We start from the raw sequence: 18,270 nt of genomic DNA, 5'->3' as shown, positions 1-18,270 counted from the left end.
TAAATCTGTAACTTGAACCTTCGATAGCCGAACCCAACATCGCCATTAATCACGTCACCTGAAATTGGGTATTACTCGAATTGGTCAGTCAAAAGAACACAAAATCTTCTCCAAAATAACTCCAACTAAAACTTGACTAGACAATTGAGCTCTATATTGGGTTGATAAAAAAAAAGTATGATCCTAAGGACAAGGGTTTCATATCCCTCAGTCCAAGCTATATATTTGCATGCTTGGTGATGCTCAATAATACATCAACATGGAAGGTCTAAAAAAGTAAAACAAAAACAAGAAAATTTGACTGGAGGAGTGGCACAATGCCGCTCGCCGGAGAACAGAAGTTTGTAAGTTTAACCTAAATAAAATTAAACACGCTCTGCTATCATGTCAAATATACTCAATAAGACTCCATACCTCTCACATGACATGGAAGGTCTAAAAATGTAAAACAAAAACAAGAAAATTTGACTGGAGGAGCGGCACAATGCCGCTTGCCGGAGAACAGAAGTTTGTAAGTTTAACCTAAATAAAATTAAACACGCTCTAATACCATGTCAAATATACTCAGTAAGACTCGATACCTCTAAATGTGAGAGGTTCTCTCATTATATTGGAGCAAAATCACCATTAAATATGGTAGCAATCTATTACAATATTAATTAATATTATCCTATAATATAAATATGGTAAAAATAATCTATCTATATATAATACAATTATAATGATAAAATAGACGTCAAGGCGTAATCTTCGACGATCTCCGTAATCTTATTCAATTTCATTAACGACATCCCACAATTATTGCACCTCAATTACTATATTATATTATAATTTTCTAGTTTATAAGTTTTAAAATTTTAGACAAAATTGTGATGAAAAATCCATCACATATATCATCTTTGATCTTGGATAGTTTTAGTCTTGCACTCTTGCTCTCATTTTGTAAAATTTTATAATAATATCATGCTTTCACACTTAAAGGCCAAGTTATACTTGTCATAGTGGAGATTTTGTGACAGAAATGCCTTTAAAGAAGAAATTCTATATTTGAAAAGCAATTGGATGAGTCAATAAGATATTGAAACATAATACAGGTTGACTCTGTCTCTCTCGTACTCAAAAAATATCCCAGCTCTCAATGGACCCATGATAGTTAATTACACCTGTCTATTCCATATCTAAAATGAAAGTAATTAGCCCCCCGAGCATGGTTTAGTGGTAAAAAAGAAGAGTTCTCTACGGAGTATCGGAAGTTCGAATCCATGCGGCAGCTGGAAGGCAATAGTTATGTTGGAAGGCAGATGTCTTGTAAAGGCAAAGTTATGATGTGCTTAGTCATCCCTCCAAGAGTCCTGTCTGCACGTGAAAACTGCATCCCGAATGTCCGGTCTAAGTGTGCATTAATTGTAACCGCATTCAAAATTACTCGGGCGGTGAACCGAACCGGGAGGAACTACTCCTCAAAATTAGTCGGACGAAACTCGGGCACTTGACTCGCAAAAAAAAATATGAAAATAATTCAAAAGTCAGAAATAATCGAGAACTTGCATTTAAGGTTCAAATTCTCCAATCATAATCTAGTTTTTTAATTATAATAAGCCATTCAACTACCCTCGACGAGACTTTTATATAAAAGCTTTTGCCTTTTAAGATTCCCCTAGGCCCTAGTGCCTTTTAAGGTTCCCCTTGGCCCTATTGTTTATATGTAACTACCATCAATCAACCTAAAAACACTGTCCCACAAATTTCATAATGTGGAAAAGCTGTATAACTGATCAACAAGACACCCAAAAAATTATGTTAGTGGTCGAAAATTCCATACCTATACTTTAAGTTAGGGTGTTGGACCGAGTCATGTATTTATGGGATGTCTGCAAATGAAATCAAACGTCGGAGATTACTAAACTCTATGATATATAAGATTTTCATTTATTTTTTAAGTACTGGTGTTGTTCAATATATGTTCCTCAACATTTTATATATAATTAATTGTTAGAATTAAATTAATGAGTTTAAGTATATACTAAGTTAGAATCAGGAAAGACAATCTATAAAACTCCCGAAATTTTAAAATTCTCAAACCAATAATTTTTGTTATTGATAAGAGTATTTTGAACACTTATCCAAGCTTTTAAAAGTGGATGTTTGGGAGTCACTTCAATTGAATTTCCACTTAATTTTAGTTAAATATTGATTGTTATGTAAAAGTTTTGATATTGGATTGTAGATTAAAAAAGAAGTGAAAGTCAGTTGAAGAGTACAAAAGAAGAACAATTGTAAAAGTTTGGGGACTAAATTGTAAATCTCCAAAACTTGAGACAGACCAAGAATGGGTAATAGTGGATAACATTTGTTAAAGTGAGAAGAACTGAAAGTTGAACTTATGGAGAAAATAGAAGATGAATCAAGTTGAGCCGAAGAAGGAATTCAGAAACCAAAATTAACCAAGAATGAAAAGTAAGGCATTATGACCGCAAGGGTCCTTACATGCTATCACAAGGTACATGAATTCTAGCAAGTGAAAACTTGACACTGTACGATTGCATGGTAGTGTCTGACAACAAAAATTTCGTTTCCTAATTTGACTCAACTTCTACATGGAATAAAACCTTACCTTGGAGGACCATTCGTTAGAGAGAAATCAAGAAGCTTGATACAAGAACACACAATCATCTACCAAAATTGAAGATTATAATTTAGATTTTGGCTTCTTCGTACACGGATATTATTTAAGAGTTGAAGAAACTCATGAGTTCAAGACATTTTCCTTTTTTTTTCTACAATTAAAATAAGAGACATGGCTAAATATGCAAGCATTTGTTTTTGTAACTTTATGATGCTTGACTAAATTCCTAGTCACTAGGATAATGTTTTAATTTTAATTTCGAGACTCTAACTATTAATTCTTATTTAGCTTGAATAGTATGTTACATGTTTAATGCTTCAATTAATTGATCATTAGTTGAACAGATTAATGATCTTTATTATGTTTGATAGAAAGAATAAGGATTATGCACATGATAATAATCTTTGTAGGGTTCGATATGTGATAGAGATATATACCCATACCATATATCTTGCATGATTTTATTATATAGTGATTAAATGCATTGTCACGCGTTCACAATTTTCATAGACATACTGTAGGTTCACATGTGAGAATATATTTAGTATTAATCGAGAAAGATTACTAAACGCAATAAGTACATTAATCATCAAGTTTAAACATGTTGTCAATATCTTCGATGGTTGTTAAAACATAATATAAAGAGAGATTCGAAGTCCTATTGATTGTTGTTAATCGAGTTCATAAATGCTTCGTACTAGTTTCTTAGCATTGCATTTAGATAGTTATATGTTAATTAAAAATCGAATTGGATATTTGGTCCTCATGAAAATAATACTTTAATCACTCTTTGACTTGAGTGAAAAGGTGTTTTGGTCAACTTTGTTTCAACATATACTTCACACTTATGATTAAGATCAATCTTAAGCATCGAAACTAAACTTTCATTCATAAGTTTGAACATAGATTTGTAATTGATGTGTTCTAATCGACTATGCCATAAACAAGACAATTCAAGCATATAAACATAATTAGAATTTTTATTTATAATGCTTTTTCGTAAAATTGTTGGGATGTTCATGAACATTCCTTCACAAAGATAACCTTTACCAATATACATATTGCTTTTGGTACGTACAAATTTGTCCGATACATATACAAATTTAAAGTCATTCTTGCTAAGTAAAGACTCCGAAACCAGTTCTTGCAAATGTCTAGTACATGGACATTATTGAGGATTAGTTCTTTCCTGGATGTCATTTTCAATGTGATCTTTCCAAGTTCTTCAACGCTCGAACTCGTAGAGTTCCTCATGAACAATTGTTGTCCTTTTGATTCATAATAGTTTGAGAACATGGCTTTATCTGCACAAATATAATCGGTAGCACCATTATCGACCCACAAATCCTTTGAATTACTAACCATATTGCATATAGAAATAACAGTAGATAGACTCATCTTTGAATTCCTTTAGAGAGGGTGTCTCTTTCAACAATATATGCTTGTGTAGTCTTTTTCGACTTTCGACACTCATTTGAACGATGTCCGACTTTTCCACAATCGTAAGAGTTGCCTTTATATTTTTTTGTACTCTTGGAGTTGTCTCTTCTTGGTGCCCTTCAGGCCATTTTCAACAAAGTTTGCTCCAAGTTGAACAATTGACTTTCTTTCGATTTTTCTATTGGCTTCCTCAATTCTCAAATGAACTATCAATTCCTCCAAGTTCATCTCCTTGTATTTGTGCTTAAGATAGTTCTTAAAATCTCTCCATAAAGGAGGAATTTCTCAATGATGGCTGCAAGTTGGAAGGATTCACTCAATTCTATCTTTTCTTTGTGTATGTCATGAAGTGGAACTTGAAGTTCTGCACTTGACTTCTTACAGTTTGGGGGTCTACCATTTTGTACTCCAAAAACTTGTCGACAATAAACTTTTTTGTTTCGGCATCCTCAGCTTTGTACTTCTTCTCTAATAAATCCCATAGATCCTTGGCGGAGTCCTTCGAACTATACACTTCATAAAATGTATTGTCCAATCCATTTAGGATGTAATCCTTTCGAAGGAAACCTGAGTGCTTCCATGTATCCAATTCAATAATTGACTCATGATTATTTTCTTCTTTTTTTCTACAATAGGAAAGTTATCTTTTAAGAATTTTGTTAAATTCAAAGTAGTAAGATCAAACAACATGTTTTGTTGCCATCTTTTGAAATCCACACCTCTAAACTTTTTCGATTTTCCCCATGTGAGATATGAGAGTTTGATATTGAGATAGCCAGAGACAGAACCACATGGTTCATATTATTTGTTGCTTGACTCTAAGTAGTCTTAAGAGTATTCATTTATGTTACATAAATAGAAGTTCAACACATAGAACGAATGAAAGGAAAAGCATGTGATGGGTTTATTCCAAAGATGAAGAGTGGGTTTTTTAATTTTTTAATTTTTCTAATTTTTTTTTTCAACAAACAACCACAAAAAATTTGTCTTAAAATTTTTGTTGAGATGTGTAGGGAAATGGTTGTTTATCAACACAAAAAAAAAAATGATTAAGTTTAAGTCGCAGGAGTATAATTAAACTCTATGAAGATTAGAAACGAAAAAAAAGAAGAAGAATAAAAAGAAAGTAAGGAAAAGAAATCCGAGGCAAATGATTAATACTTTTTTTAAAGACAAAATTGCCCACAACGGTGCTAATAAATAATTGCATTTGTCTCCCAAGATACAACGAATTAGACTTGTGGTAGAAGCACTTTAAACTACAAGCAACAACAAACTCAAATGAAATTCTTCACTCTGCAAGAAAATAATTTTTAGAAAGATTTTTGGAGAGTTTTTGCAAGTATTTTTTATATAATGCTCAATGCAAAATGATATGGGATGCATAATGGTCGTCCAAAGAGTCCTATTTATAGAAGATGAGGTTGTGAGTGAAGTGTCACATTCCGAACTTATCAACCTTCACGAAGGGAAGCATCCTTGCTGTTCTTAGCTTGTGTCTAGCCTGTCACTCAAAAAATCAGTGACATATTTTCAACAGAAACTTTTCACCAGACTCGCTCAAATGTTAGGCGAGCGATGATATTAGGCAAATTTCCAGGACAGTTTTTCTATTTTCTTCCAAATTTAGACCGCAATTTCTTATTCATCCGAAATTGATTTTTAGATTCAAATATATCAAGAAGATCTACTCGACGAGTGGAACGAATTAGTTTATTTATATTTATAATTTGACTATCGGATTGAATTTGGATATTTGATCGAAGTTCACACAAAGGCCAATAAATCAAGAGAAAACCTAGCAATTAATTTATAAAAAGGATTATCTAGAGAGCGAATAGATTGTACATCGAGGGAAATGAGTTTAAAACTTAAAGAGATATCTTAAAAAACCTAACCTAACTACTATAGATCTTACGAACTAGTTTTAATCAGTGTTCCAAAAAAGTCATGCGTGACGATATGTGAAGGTCAAACTTCGAATGATGCGCACCTAGGCGAGTCTTAGGCGTTAAAAAAGCATTTTCTTACATTAATATTATTTTAAATTTGTCAAAATTGAAGGTACAATACATTACAACCAAATCAAAGATATAATGCACTGTAGCCAAAATGAAGGAATTTTTATCCCACATCGAAAGTTTGTAACAAAATCGTTGGAGATGCCCTCTATAAATTAGTGGACTAATAAGTGAGCAACTTTTTAGATCTTTCAATCTATTGGCCTAAAAGTTGAAAATTTTATAATTATTTATTTTTGGGTCTTTCAATCCAATTGGCCTAAAAGTTGAAATCTTTATGTAGGGTAGGACAAACGAGCTTTTTAAAAATTGTTCAAAAATTTAATTAAAAAATAACGCCTTAAAGCGTTCAATGCTTCCCTTGACCAAAAAATTAGCACATAGGTCTTAAGTGTGGAGTTTTTGTCACGTCTTAGAACACTGGATTTAATAGTTAAACTAACTATGAATGACTTGACAAGAAGCACTTAGGAGTTTAACTTCTCCCTATTTCTATAACGTAAATAAGTGATGTCTACAAATATTGTTGAGGATAAGGAAAGTGCAAACTAAGTCTCAAACACAAAAGGGAATATAGATAATTTGTTAGTTTAACTTGCTTGGTAATTACTTTGAATGTTGACCAATTGAAGTCAAAGAACTCAATTTACACTAAATGAATCATTAACTATCTCAATGAACATAAAATATGAAAAATTTTACTTAGGCGAATTCTCCAGAGTACTTAGAACTCAAGAGAGTTTAGGGTCAAATTCATGAATATAATAAAGAATCAGGTCTAATATAAGAAATAATGTGTTTGCTCTATTGTTTAAACTTGTGATAATGGTTGATAGTTTGAAATGTTGTTTCACTTATTACCGAAGCAAGTCTGATGAATTTTCTTACTAAGGGAGGTTCAAAGGAAAAGTTACCTATATTGATTCATTATCTCGCAGATAGAATTTTTCTTATTTTTGCTTGTGGTGAGTCACTTATTTTGTTCATTTTGCGATTGTTGGAATTATCGGGTTATTTAATGATTAATATACGAATTGGAATAAGTCTCCAATAGTTGTGATGATTAGGTATGACTCTTCATATGTTATTGGTGCATAGTGAAGAGTCATTACCTTTATAAAGTGTGCGATATAGACCATCAGGCCATGTTCCAATAAAAAATGTATGATTTAATGGTCAAAATGGATTTTTGTAGAAAGGTGTAACTATTAAGATAGATGCATTGAATATATAAATTGAACCCTCATCGTTTCATTTTCTTTACTCCAAATTCAAAAACATCTCCAAAATGAAGAAGAATTGAGGGCAAGAGATAAGAATGAAAACTCTTGTGAAGTCATGTTAAAAGCCAATGACATGAAAAAGAATGAATTGTCCAACAAATCAAATTGATAGCCCAAGAGAGGAGTGAATTGGTTTTCAAAATGTTTTCGAAAAATTGATTCAAATTCAAGTAAGTTGGGAATGAATAAATCAATCAAACAAAATGCACAAATACAAAAGCAATAAATAAAATAGAAGAGAGAATGCAAATTATATAAATGTACAGATTTGATCCAAAATGATGATCTATATCATACGTTACCAAGCTCTCAGTTACGAGCAAGACCAATTCACTATATTTGATTAACTTATGGTAAAATCCAAATCCTTACAATACTTTCGATGGCTTACAAACAAGCAGCTCTGTTCTTTATCTAATATTGAGCTTTATAGGACTTCAATAAGATCCACAAATTTGATAAGAAATGATTTTACAATTTGAAACTTCTCTCTTAATAAATAATATAAATAAATTAAGTACTAAAAGAGAAATAGGAGTCCAATGGAATCGAAAATTAAGATATTTTGATTTTAAATAGTTCGAAACGCGTTGGGTAGGCTAGAGATTTCTTGGAAAAACACTAAAAAAGATCTCTATTTTCTGAATACTACGGCTGCACTTTTATGAAAAAACCAAAGCCAGAAATCCGAGTGAATGGAAAGTAAAAAAAAAAAAGGATGAATTCAACACTTCAGTTGAATAGCAATAAATGAAGCTCAAGTATTAGATAAAAAAAAGTTTGATAAAAAGATGATTTTAAAAAAGTTGAATAAATTAAAGATTTTCTAAGTAATTGTTTGATAGAATAAATGAGATGTAAGCTCAAGAGATATACTTAGTAATTTTTCACTTTTAATGCTCTCCAAGATTGCAGTAATGAATGAAGAAATGGAGGTATTTATATAGTTCAAAACGTCAAAATTGTATGTTCGGATGACATGTCCGGTCGATAGTGTCTTGTTTGGATGATAAATATAGCGTTTTGTATAGTAAAATATAGAGGTCAAAACGGTCAAATTTTGGACCGTTGAAAAATTTTGATTGATCGCTTCTTCTAGCTGGTCAACTGTTTGACAATTTCGGTATTTTTAAGTTTTGGCCCTATTTGATCCAATTTGAAGGTTTTGAAAAGTGTTTGACTTTTGCAAAATATTTTTAACTATCGTTTCAAGATAAAAGATATTTTTCCCGTTAAAATACCATTTTAAAAGTCATTTTTATATTTGATCAAAAGTTATATCACAAATAACTTTTAATGCATAAAATTATTTTTAATATAGAGAAGGATTTGGAGCCTAAATGTTCGTTGCTAAATATCAAAGTACCAATATCTTTGAACTTTATCTAAGAAATCTAGTCATTGATCTGCTTCAAAGTTTGGCTCTTAAGCTCTTGAGTGTGTGACTTCAATCTTGACCTCCTTTAGAAGTCCGATTATGATAATAGCTTTTGATCTTTCAATCATCATTGATCAATTTTTCATTGTATGCTTTGAAAAACTATAATCACTTGAATTCAATTTATGAGTAAACGAAATTAACTTGTTTGATATAAATCAAAAGCTTAAGGTTACAATCAACCATAGGTTAACATACACGAAAGGAATTCTTTTAATAAGGATCACAAAAAGTCCAAGAGAGATTTTTTTTTGGGAAGAAAACCCGAAATTTATGTGAAAAATTGTTGGCATCGAAAACAAAACAAGAATGAGAGCAAAATAAAATCATTTGTTGAAGATAACATTGCGTCTACTGTGAGTGAAATCAATGCTATCAAATAAAATATTCCTGATTGGAAGTATGATACGTGTGCAACAACATTCATGTATCATATGATAAGTCATTTTTCAAGACTTGTCACGAATCGAATGGTGAGCAAGAGATGCAAATGGGTAATGAAGGCTACTTCAAAGTGGTTGGTAAATGAAATGTTGATATTGTCTTCACTTTTGGAAAAACAATTACCCTTATAAATGTATTACATGTTTCCAACATGAATAGGAACTTAGCATTCACTCGCACTCCAACGTTCTCAATTCAGTTTAGGTATATTTGTACTAAAGTAATAGGCCTAACATTAAGTTCTTGTGATCAAATTTTTCTTTCTTATGTTAAACTATGATATGATATCTTACAATATAAATCTTACAATATAAAATATACACATAAATATAGAAATTTTGTGGAATCGAAAATGACTAAGAAACTTTATCATTGTGTGAATAGGACTTCACATATTTAGAAATTGTTCATTTGAAAATATGTGAATTAAATGACACGTTATACATGGGAGAAATATGTATTTTATCACCTTCATAGATGATTATTCAAGATATACTTATATTTATTTGATGAAACATAAACACGAATCATTTGATATGTTTAGAACTTTAAAAAAATGAAGTTGAAAATCACTTAAACGGAAAATTAAAAATAAATAAATTAAGAAGTGATAGAGGTGGTAAATACTTTTCAAGTAATTTTTAATTCATTTTATGAACAACGAGATATAATACATCAACGTTCTGTACCCAAAATATTCGACAAAAATGGTTCATGTTGACCCCATGAATTGAACCTCCAATGTGGCCAATTGAGAGCTATTCCACGTGTTCCTCCCTGTGTACAACAACAAATGGTCAGGCATATATGTCCGATCCCCGTGGTGACGATGGCAGCCACATATACTCCGTTGATCAAGTCAATCGACGGTGGTAGTGACGGTATTGGAATGTGCCAGCTAAATAGGGGAAGGAAGAAATATAATTGCTTTGTTGTGGAATGGTTACTTTATTCTTGGTCAAACGTGTGGTATTTATAGGCAAAGAGCACCGCTAGATGCGTGACATGTGAAATCATCCAACAGTGCGAGGCGTCGCTCGTAGGCCTCCACCAATCGCTTCCTAGAAGGGTGGGCAATTAATTCTACTGATTCTAAGTTGACACACGGCAGAGACATCACATCAATCATTTCTAAAGATACAGAGCAGATCTTGGCCAGAAGATCTCTGAAATTTGCGAAGGAAAGGTGCTTTTCCTTTTCTCCGCGACATAGCACCTTAGACATAGTGCCTCAGTCAATGCGGCTCGGCCCTCACATTTTGGAAGCAATGTCGTGGCACTTGAAGACACCTCAGACGATATCGTATTTTAGGAGCACCTCCTCCTTACACGTTTCGGCACGTGAAGATGCCTCAGTGCCTATGTGAGGGGCATAACATTTCGAGGGAAAGAAAAAAAATAGGAAGTTTTTTGAAATGATAAATGCCATATTAACATATGTTAAGTTGCTATTTAACTTGTGGGGTTAAGTTTTGTTATATGCGTATAGATTCTTAAATAGAATTCCTTTAAAATTCAAAAAAATTTCTTCTTACGAATTGTGGAAAGGAAGAATACCAAAACATTGAATATTCTAAAGTGTGAGAGTGTCTCGATTATTATAAGAACATAGACTTGGAAAAGACCAAATTGGGACCAAGAGGCATCAAAATTGCCTTTGTTTGATATGCTAGTAATAGCAAATCCTATGTATTGTTAAATTTGGAGACCAAATGTAATAATCGAATCAAATGATGTTGAGTTCTTTGAGAATTTATTATCTTTGGATAATGACTTAAGGAAACTCAAGAAAAGATTCCTAGTGTAAAGTGGAAAACAAGAGGAAACATCTTCTAAAGATGTTGATAAATCTATTGAGTTTAAAAGAAGCAAAAGAACTCGGAAATAAAAAAAACCTTCGGACAGAATGAGATAGATTCTGAACTCATTTCACTTTACATGGTAGAGAAAAATAATAAAAATTTTATTAGGACAGTGCCTTTTATTCCACAAGTAGAGACCGATTCTAAGACTTGTAAAGAAAATATGGCTTCTTATGATATTATATTTTGTAAAGATGCCACAAAAGACAAAATGGATTCACTTATGTCAAACAATATGTAGGAACTTGTCGATTTGCCACTTGAATTTAAACATATTGATGTAAATGGGTGTTTAGGAGAAATACAATGTAGATGGTACTCTTAATACCGTTAAAGTAAGATTAGTAGCTAAAGATTATTGACAAAAAGAAAGAATTGGTTATTTTGATAAATATGCATCGGTACCTAGAATACATCAATTAGAATATTATTTACATTAGCTTCCATATATAACTTGAATGTTCATCAAATCAAATGGATATAAAAACCTAACTAGGGATATGGAAGAGGAGATTGATATAGAACAACCGAAAGGCTTTGGTCGCTCTAGTAATGAACATAAAATGTGCAAGTTAGTAAAATCATTATATTGTTTAAAACAAGCACCAAAGAAATGGCATGAAAAGTTTGGTTTCATACATAATAGTGTAGTTAAGTGTTTATATTTCAAAGTGTATGATGAATTTGTTGTGTTTGTTTGCCTTTTATGTTGACGATGTGTAGAGTTTGAGTAATTACATAAATGAAATAAAAGAAACAACAAGTTTCTATTTTTCACATTGAAGATAAAGGATTTTGGACAAGTTCACACCATATTAGGTACTAAAGTTACAAAAACTAGTGAGGGCTAATTTTAAGTCAATTACATTATATAGAGATTGTAATTAATAAGTGTAATCACTTGAACACAAAAGAGTTTAGTACCCCTCTTGATACAAACTCTAAACTTATAAAAAAAATGTTGGAAGTGCAATTGTTCAACTAGAGTATGCAAGGGCTATAGACAGCCTTATTATGTAGCTTAATACATAAGATCGGATATAACATTCGCAATTAGTAAACTTTGTAGGTTTACTAGTAATCCAAAGAAGGAACATTGGAGGTCATCGGGAGAGTTATTTGTTATTTAAAGGAAACCAAAAATATAGATCTACAATATTCTAAATATTTTACTGTATTAAAAGGATTTATTGATGTTAGTTGGATATCTAGCACTGATAAAAATAAATCTACTTCGAGTTGGGTTTCTATTCTTAGAAATGGTGTAATTTCTTGAAAGTTTAAGAAACAAACATGTATAACACATTCAACCGTGGAATCTAAATTAGTGGGATTAACCGACACCTACATAGGGGTTATGTTGCTTAAGAAAAGATATATATGAGATTTCTTTGGGAATAATGAATATATTTTTCCATATTTATTTTGTGTGTTAGTCACGGCACATTAATAAAAGCATACAATGAGGTATACAATGGAAAGTTTAGATATACAAGTCTAAAACATGACTACATAAGAAAATTGATCAGAGATGGAATACTTTCCCTAAATTACATTAATTTAAATGAGAATTTAGTAGATCATTTTACTAAACCTCTTAATAAAGATTTAGTAATATCTACATTGAGTAGGATGGGGTTAAAACTCCTAAATTAAAAGATCCACCAATGAAGGTAATCTTATTTGTCATTTCAAAATAATAACTATGGGCTGAAAGGGTAAAAATAAGTAATTCAATAAGTGAATATTTTCAGCATTATTATATTCGCGAGAACTCTATCCTAAAATGTAATAATGTTGGTTATACTTAAAGGAGGGTTGAGCTTTAAGCTCTTAATGAAATTCAATACAAAGTACAAGTAACTCTAAAAGTAACAAAGCAACAAAATAACTTCATCTAAATAAATTTTGAGGCAACTCAATAGAGAATTAGAGTTTCTCTCTTAAAAGCTCAACGAATAGGATAAACATAAGTTCATATTAGCTCTAAGCGAGTTTGAGGAACTATGAAACACATGACACTTATGCATATATTTTTATCGATTTCATCACAAGTAATAATTGTTTCAAAGCTATTATGCTACCTGAAATTTTGATTATACTTTGTGGGAATTACACTAAAGTAAGATTCAAATTGAAAGATGTCTAAACCTTATGTGTAAATGTTGATAATTTATATTTGTGATCCATATAATTTTGAACAACTGGAGGATTGTTATATTTTGTTCAAAAATTATATTGGAAGGGAGAATTGAAAAATTAATTACCATTGAAAAAGAAAAATCAATATGATATCAAAATGGGAAGAAATTGGAGGGTGGGCAACTTTAAACCCATGTTCTTTGTGCCATGTATTTCTTAAACAATGCGTATGCATGGTTACAAGAACTAGTCATTAGTCTAGTTTTCAATTTTGATATCCTGGTAGCTTTCATGAAAATTAACAACTTTTCAAAAAAGTTATGCACTAATCTGTGTACTGTTTTAGGAAAACTATAATAAGTGTTTTCAATTATAACCATAATATATCAATTCTTAAACTCCACTTAAGTGTTTCTTTCTCCCATTTTTATACATATTCAATGTTTTTAATGTTCATCAAGTCTTGGAAGAAAACACACGTACTTAATTTTTTTAAATACTTGTTTATTCTACAAATCATTTGCTGGTGAATCTCTTTAAGCACTATAAAACATCCTACACCGTTTGAGTACAACAATTAAGTATTAAAACCTATTGGTTCTGCAATTTGTTGAGTTCTCTCCTTTACCTATTTCTCATTATCTTTCAACGATGCTGGATTTTGACTACTCAATAAATCTCGGACAATGATATAAAACGTCAGAATGTATTTTCACATACCTCGACCAATGGTGAATTGATTACCTATATCCAAGTATAGTGGCTCAACTCGAAAACAACAAGGACCATTGGAAGTAGCTTAAGAAATTAATGCTATTTACGACTCATATATTTACCTATTGGACAGCTCTTGGATCTTGGCCCATTTATCCCCTTTCTTGGTTCAACTAAAGCGTAACCTATATCACTATATATGGTGTATTGCCCTAGCCATTTTTTAGTGTGTGATTTGAGAGTAAAGAGAGAAAAAAATGCCGGCTTATTGTTGAAGAAAAACATGTGCAATGAAGAGTGAAAAATCGATGACTTCTTCCTTCGTTTTGGTCTCATCTTTGTGCCTTATTCATTTTTTTCTCGTGTCTTCATGGCTTGCAAATCAACACCATTATTTATCTTGTATGGGTGAGATTGAGAACTAACCGTGGTAAATGGATTGATTGTGAGTTAGTGCCATTTGAACTGGAGAAAGATAATATGAGACTGGGCTAAAAAATAACAATTTTGAAGATATTGGAGCGAGCTTTTGCAACAATTGGTTAGAGCTTCAAGGTGGCTCAAAATTTTGACTAACAACATACTAGAAAATTTGTAGAATCGAAATAGAAACCAGATTTGTCCAGTTTCTTCAAGGCTACAAAACATATTTCTGTGTTTCGAGCCAATCCAATGACTGGTTGGTGAAATGAAAACCGCTGGCAATCACGTTTAGGTGGAGGCACAGCTCCATGATCGGCGCATGAAGTGGTCAGATAGGGCGTGGAACTCCACTAAATGCATGTAAGAACGCGTAGAGGTGATTCCAATGACGTTATCTTCCAATAGATTGTTCCACATGATGAGATGGACCTTGTGGTGTTTGATTTCTATTTTAGGCAAAAATTGAGATTCTGGACAATTTTGCCCCTTGTGCACTTAGGATTCTTTTTTCTCAATTGGTTGGCGTGGTTATTGGAGATTAGCGAATAGTGTTGGTTGTAAAGTAGTAAAATTTTCATCTCATTATTTATGGACTACAGATTGGTCTGTTATGGTATATTGACTTATTTCATTTAAATTTCAGTATTAGCGAATCATCATGTGGGTGGCATTAGGATTAGGATTACTGTGTGTGTTAATCATTCCTTGTGCTAGAAAATTAAGATTTATGCGCCATATTTAAATTGTCGGATTTAATTGCAAATTTATAATTGCTTTTGTGTTTTAATTTCACTGTGTGAGACTGCATTATGTGAAAAATTAAATTTTTGTTGACATACATTTGTGTTATATTGATTATTCTATTAGAACACTGGACTTGACCCATTTGGTCACTCCCTTAATGCTGAGATCTAGAATCTAATGAAACCCTAAGAATAGAGAATGGTATATATTGCAGCTTTAAGATCACTTTGTGTGACATATTTGTGCACTTTGGTTGTCCTATATTTTCAAAATGAATTCACATTTCGAAGTTGAAATTTTCAATAGAAAGGGAATTTTTTCAATTTGGCAATAAAAGGTTGAGGGAATTTTAATTCAACAAAAAGTTTCAAAAGCTGAAGATGGTAATTTTTTTAAGCTAATTTGACAAAAGCACAAAAAGAAAAAAAAAATGACGAATTTGCTTACACTTCAACTATTTTACATCCGTCATATACTATTTTGAGAAAAGTTGGAAATTTTGATTCTACTAAAGAAGTTTAAAAAAAGTTGGACTTACATCTGCTTAAGTTTACTTCTAATAAGTTGTACTTGTTTGAAAGATTTTTTCAGTTTTAAAATGGATCATTCAAAGGATCTTGACGATAAATTGGATATTTTAAACAAACTTGTTTAAGACATTGTTAATTGTGATGAAAACGTATCTAAAACATATAGTGCTATTATTTTGTTGAATTGTATGCCCAACTTGTTTAGGGAGGTTAAGAATGAGATTAAGTATGATATGGACACCCTAACACCTAAGATTATCATTGATTCTCTTATAAATAAAGAAATTGAGATTAAGGCTTAAAGAAACAATAGGAGGAGTGGTAAGGTACATATAATGAGGAGTAGAATGAAGTTTAAGCAAAAAAGTTTGGGTATAGCTTGAAACAATACTGATTTGAGTAGTGACTCAGGTGGTGATGGAGATAGAAGGGTAAGGGTTGGGACGAGCTTGTTGGTAAGCTGTTTACAGCTGTGGTAAGTCTATATACTTTGTGAGGGACTGTCCCAGTAAGAAGGATAAGCATAAGAGTAAGACGAAAGGTGAGGAGAATGTTGCTTTTGGATCGAGTGATGACCCTAACGAGATTTATTGAGATAAACCTAGTTACTACATGTGCATCTATGTGTAATTCCTTCTACATGTGTGTGATTGCTTAAATCCGTTGCATGGTTATATTTTGCATCTCAATGTGTTTGATATATATATTTGCATGAATTTGAGAGCAATTTGATTATTTGGTATAATGTGATTGCAGGAATAGTAGGTTGGGTGCGTTAGCAGTGTCTTTTGGTAAGGTAGATTATAGATGCCAAGACGTGCATTGGTTGTTTGTACAGAAGATGAGGAGTGTGATTTGTGGATCACGAGTGGAGATGTAATTAAATGTTGGAATCTTTTATTTGTGAAAACTTTGATCAGGTAAAGTGTCAAAGAGACACTTCTATCGCTTATGTTAGGTGGAGACTATTTATCCACTTAGATTGGGAGCAGTGGAGTGGTGATAGAGGATTATTCTGTGGACTTAGGATCTATTATGATTTACCAAATTGACATAAGTTTAGTAATCAATTTAGTGTTCATGGTGGGCGATGGAAGGAGATATATGTTCTTGATGTGTGAGCAACATAGAATGGGATAAGATAAGTATGGTAAGATCTTTTCATGGGGTCAATTTATGCATTTGTTACATAAGCATTTGGCCATTAGATTGATTAACTTGGTGTTAGTCTATTGCTCTGTGTGAACATGTTTGAAAAGATCTGTGTTATCCTATATTATATTTTCATTGTATGTTTATATGCTCTTGACTGATTACAGTGATTACTTGTTCCTACTTGGATAATTTTTAACCTTAGCCCTGGTAAGTATATGAAGTAGGTATGGTATGTACTTTGGGTCCGAAACACGAGGTAAGGTCTATGATTCCAATTTTATTGGTTACATTGATTATGTGAGTATTAATTTTGGGTTTTGATTGCTTACAGGTTGATTGGGTATCAAGGTGAAAATTTGTTAGGTTTTGATAACCAATAAATCTTGGGCGATGATGTAAAACGTTGGAATATATTTTCACAGGTCTCAGCCAATGATGAATTGATTGCTAACAACCAAGTCTAAAGGCTCAACACGAAAACAACGTGGACAGTTGAAAGTAGCTTAAGAAATTAATGTTATTTACTGCCCATATAATAATCTATTGGATGGCTCTTAAATCTTAGTCAATTTAACCCCTTTCTTGGTCCGACTAAAACCTAACCCATATCTATATATCTGGTGTATTGCGCTAGCTATTTTTTAGTGTGTGATTTGTTTTGAAAGAGAGAACATGGCTGCCTACTATTGGAGAAAAATGTGCGCAATTGAGAGTGAAAGCCAGTGACTTCCACCTTCGTTTTGGTCTCTTCTTTGTGCCTCATTCATTATTTTTCTCGTTTCTTTGTGGCTTGCAAATCAACACCGTTATCTTGTTCTTTATGGATGAGATTGAGAAGCAATCAAGGTAAACAGATTGGTTGAGGGTCGAAAACGTTTAGATTGGTTGTGGGTCAGAGAAAGCCAATGCGAAACTGAACAAGAAAATCACTGTTCGAAGATCTTGAAGCGAGCTTCCACAACAAACAATAATTATACAATATGTTCTATCTGTAAGATTATTTCAAGCAAAATTTGTCACTTTATTAATTTCCATTGCAAAACATAATTTTATTATTATAATTTTTTTTTTTTTTTGGACAAATTCAAAACCAATAAGCACTCAAAAGTTGAAACATGAGGGGGTATAGTAGGGTTCTCTGATTTCCAATAATTGATAATGAGGCACATGATTATAGCATTTGGGATGCACAGCGGCCTCATTCTTGTCCTCGGCAGTATTGGCAGTCTCTGTAGGGCCAACACTGACGATCTTCGCGAAGCACACATTCTTCCTAAGCAATTTGACGAGAGTCACCGTGTCGATATCTTCGCCAATCACTGTTAGCTTGTTCATTTCCTCCCCCTCCATTGCTGCTGACTCTACCCCTATAAAATAACGTGAATAACACTGTCTAAGTTGAAGTTTTCTAATTGCATGTCTGATAAAGTTGATTAGACAATATTGAA

General features: G+C 32.2%; 1 protein-coding gene across 1 annotated transcript in view; it reads right to left on the bottom strand.

Moving 5' to 3' along the window:
* Nucleotides 1–17,923: 17,923 nt before the first annotated feature.
* The window catches only part of LOC111366716 (heavy metal-associated isoprenylated plant protein 47-like), a 929-nt gene continuing 582 nt past the window's right edge, over nucleotides 17,924–18,270 (bottom strand). The window contains exon 3 of the mRNA XM_022987419.1: nucleotides 17,924–18,189. Within this exon, the coding sequence (XP_022843187.1) occupies nucleotides 17,924–18,189 (266 nt within the window). The remainder of the gene's footprint in view (nucleotides 18,190–18,270) is intronic.

Source organism: Olea europaea, chromosome 18 (genome assembly GCF_002742605.1).
Source record: "Olea europaea var. sylvestris chromosome 18, O_europaea_v1, whole genome shotgun sequence".
NCBI classification, from domain to species: Eukaryota; Viridiplantae; Streptophyta; class Magnoliopsida; order Lamiales; family Oleaceae; genus Olea; species Olea europaea.
This window is presented reverse-complemented; position numbering and strand designations above follow the sequence as displayed.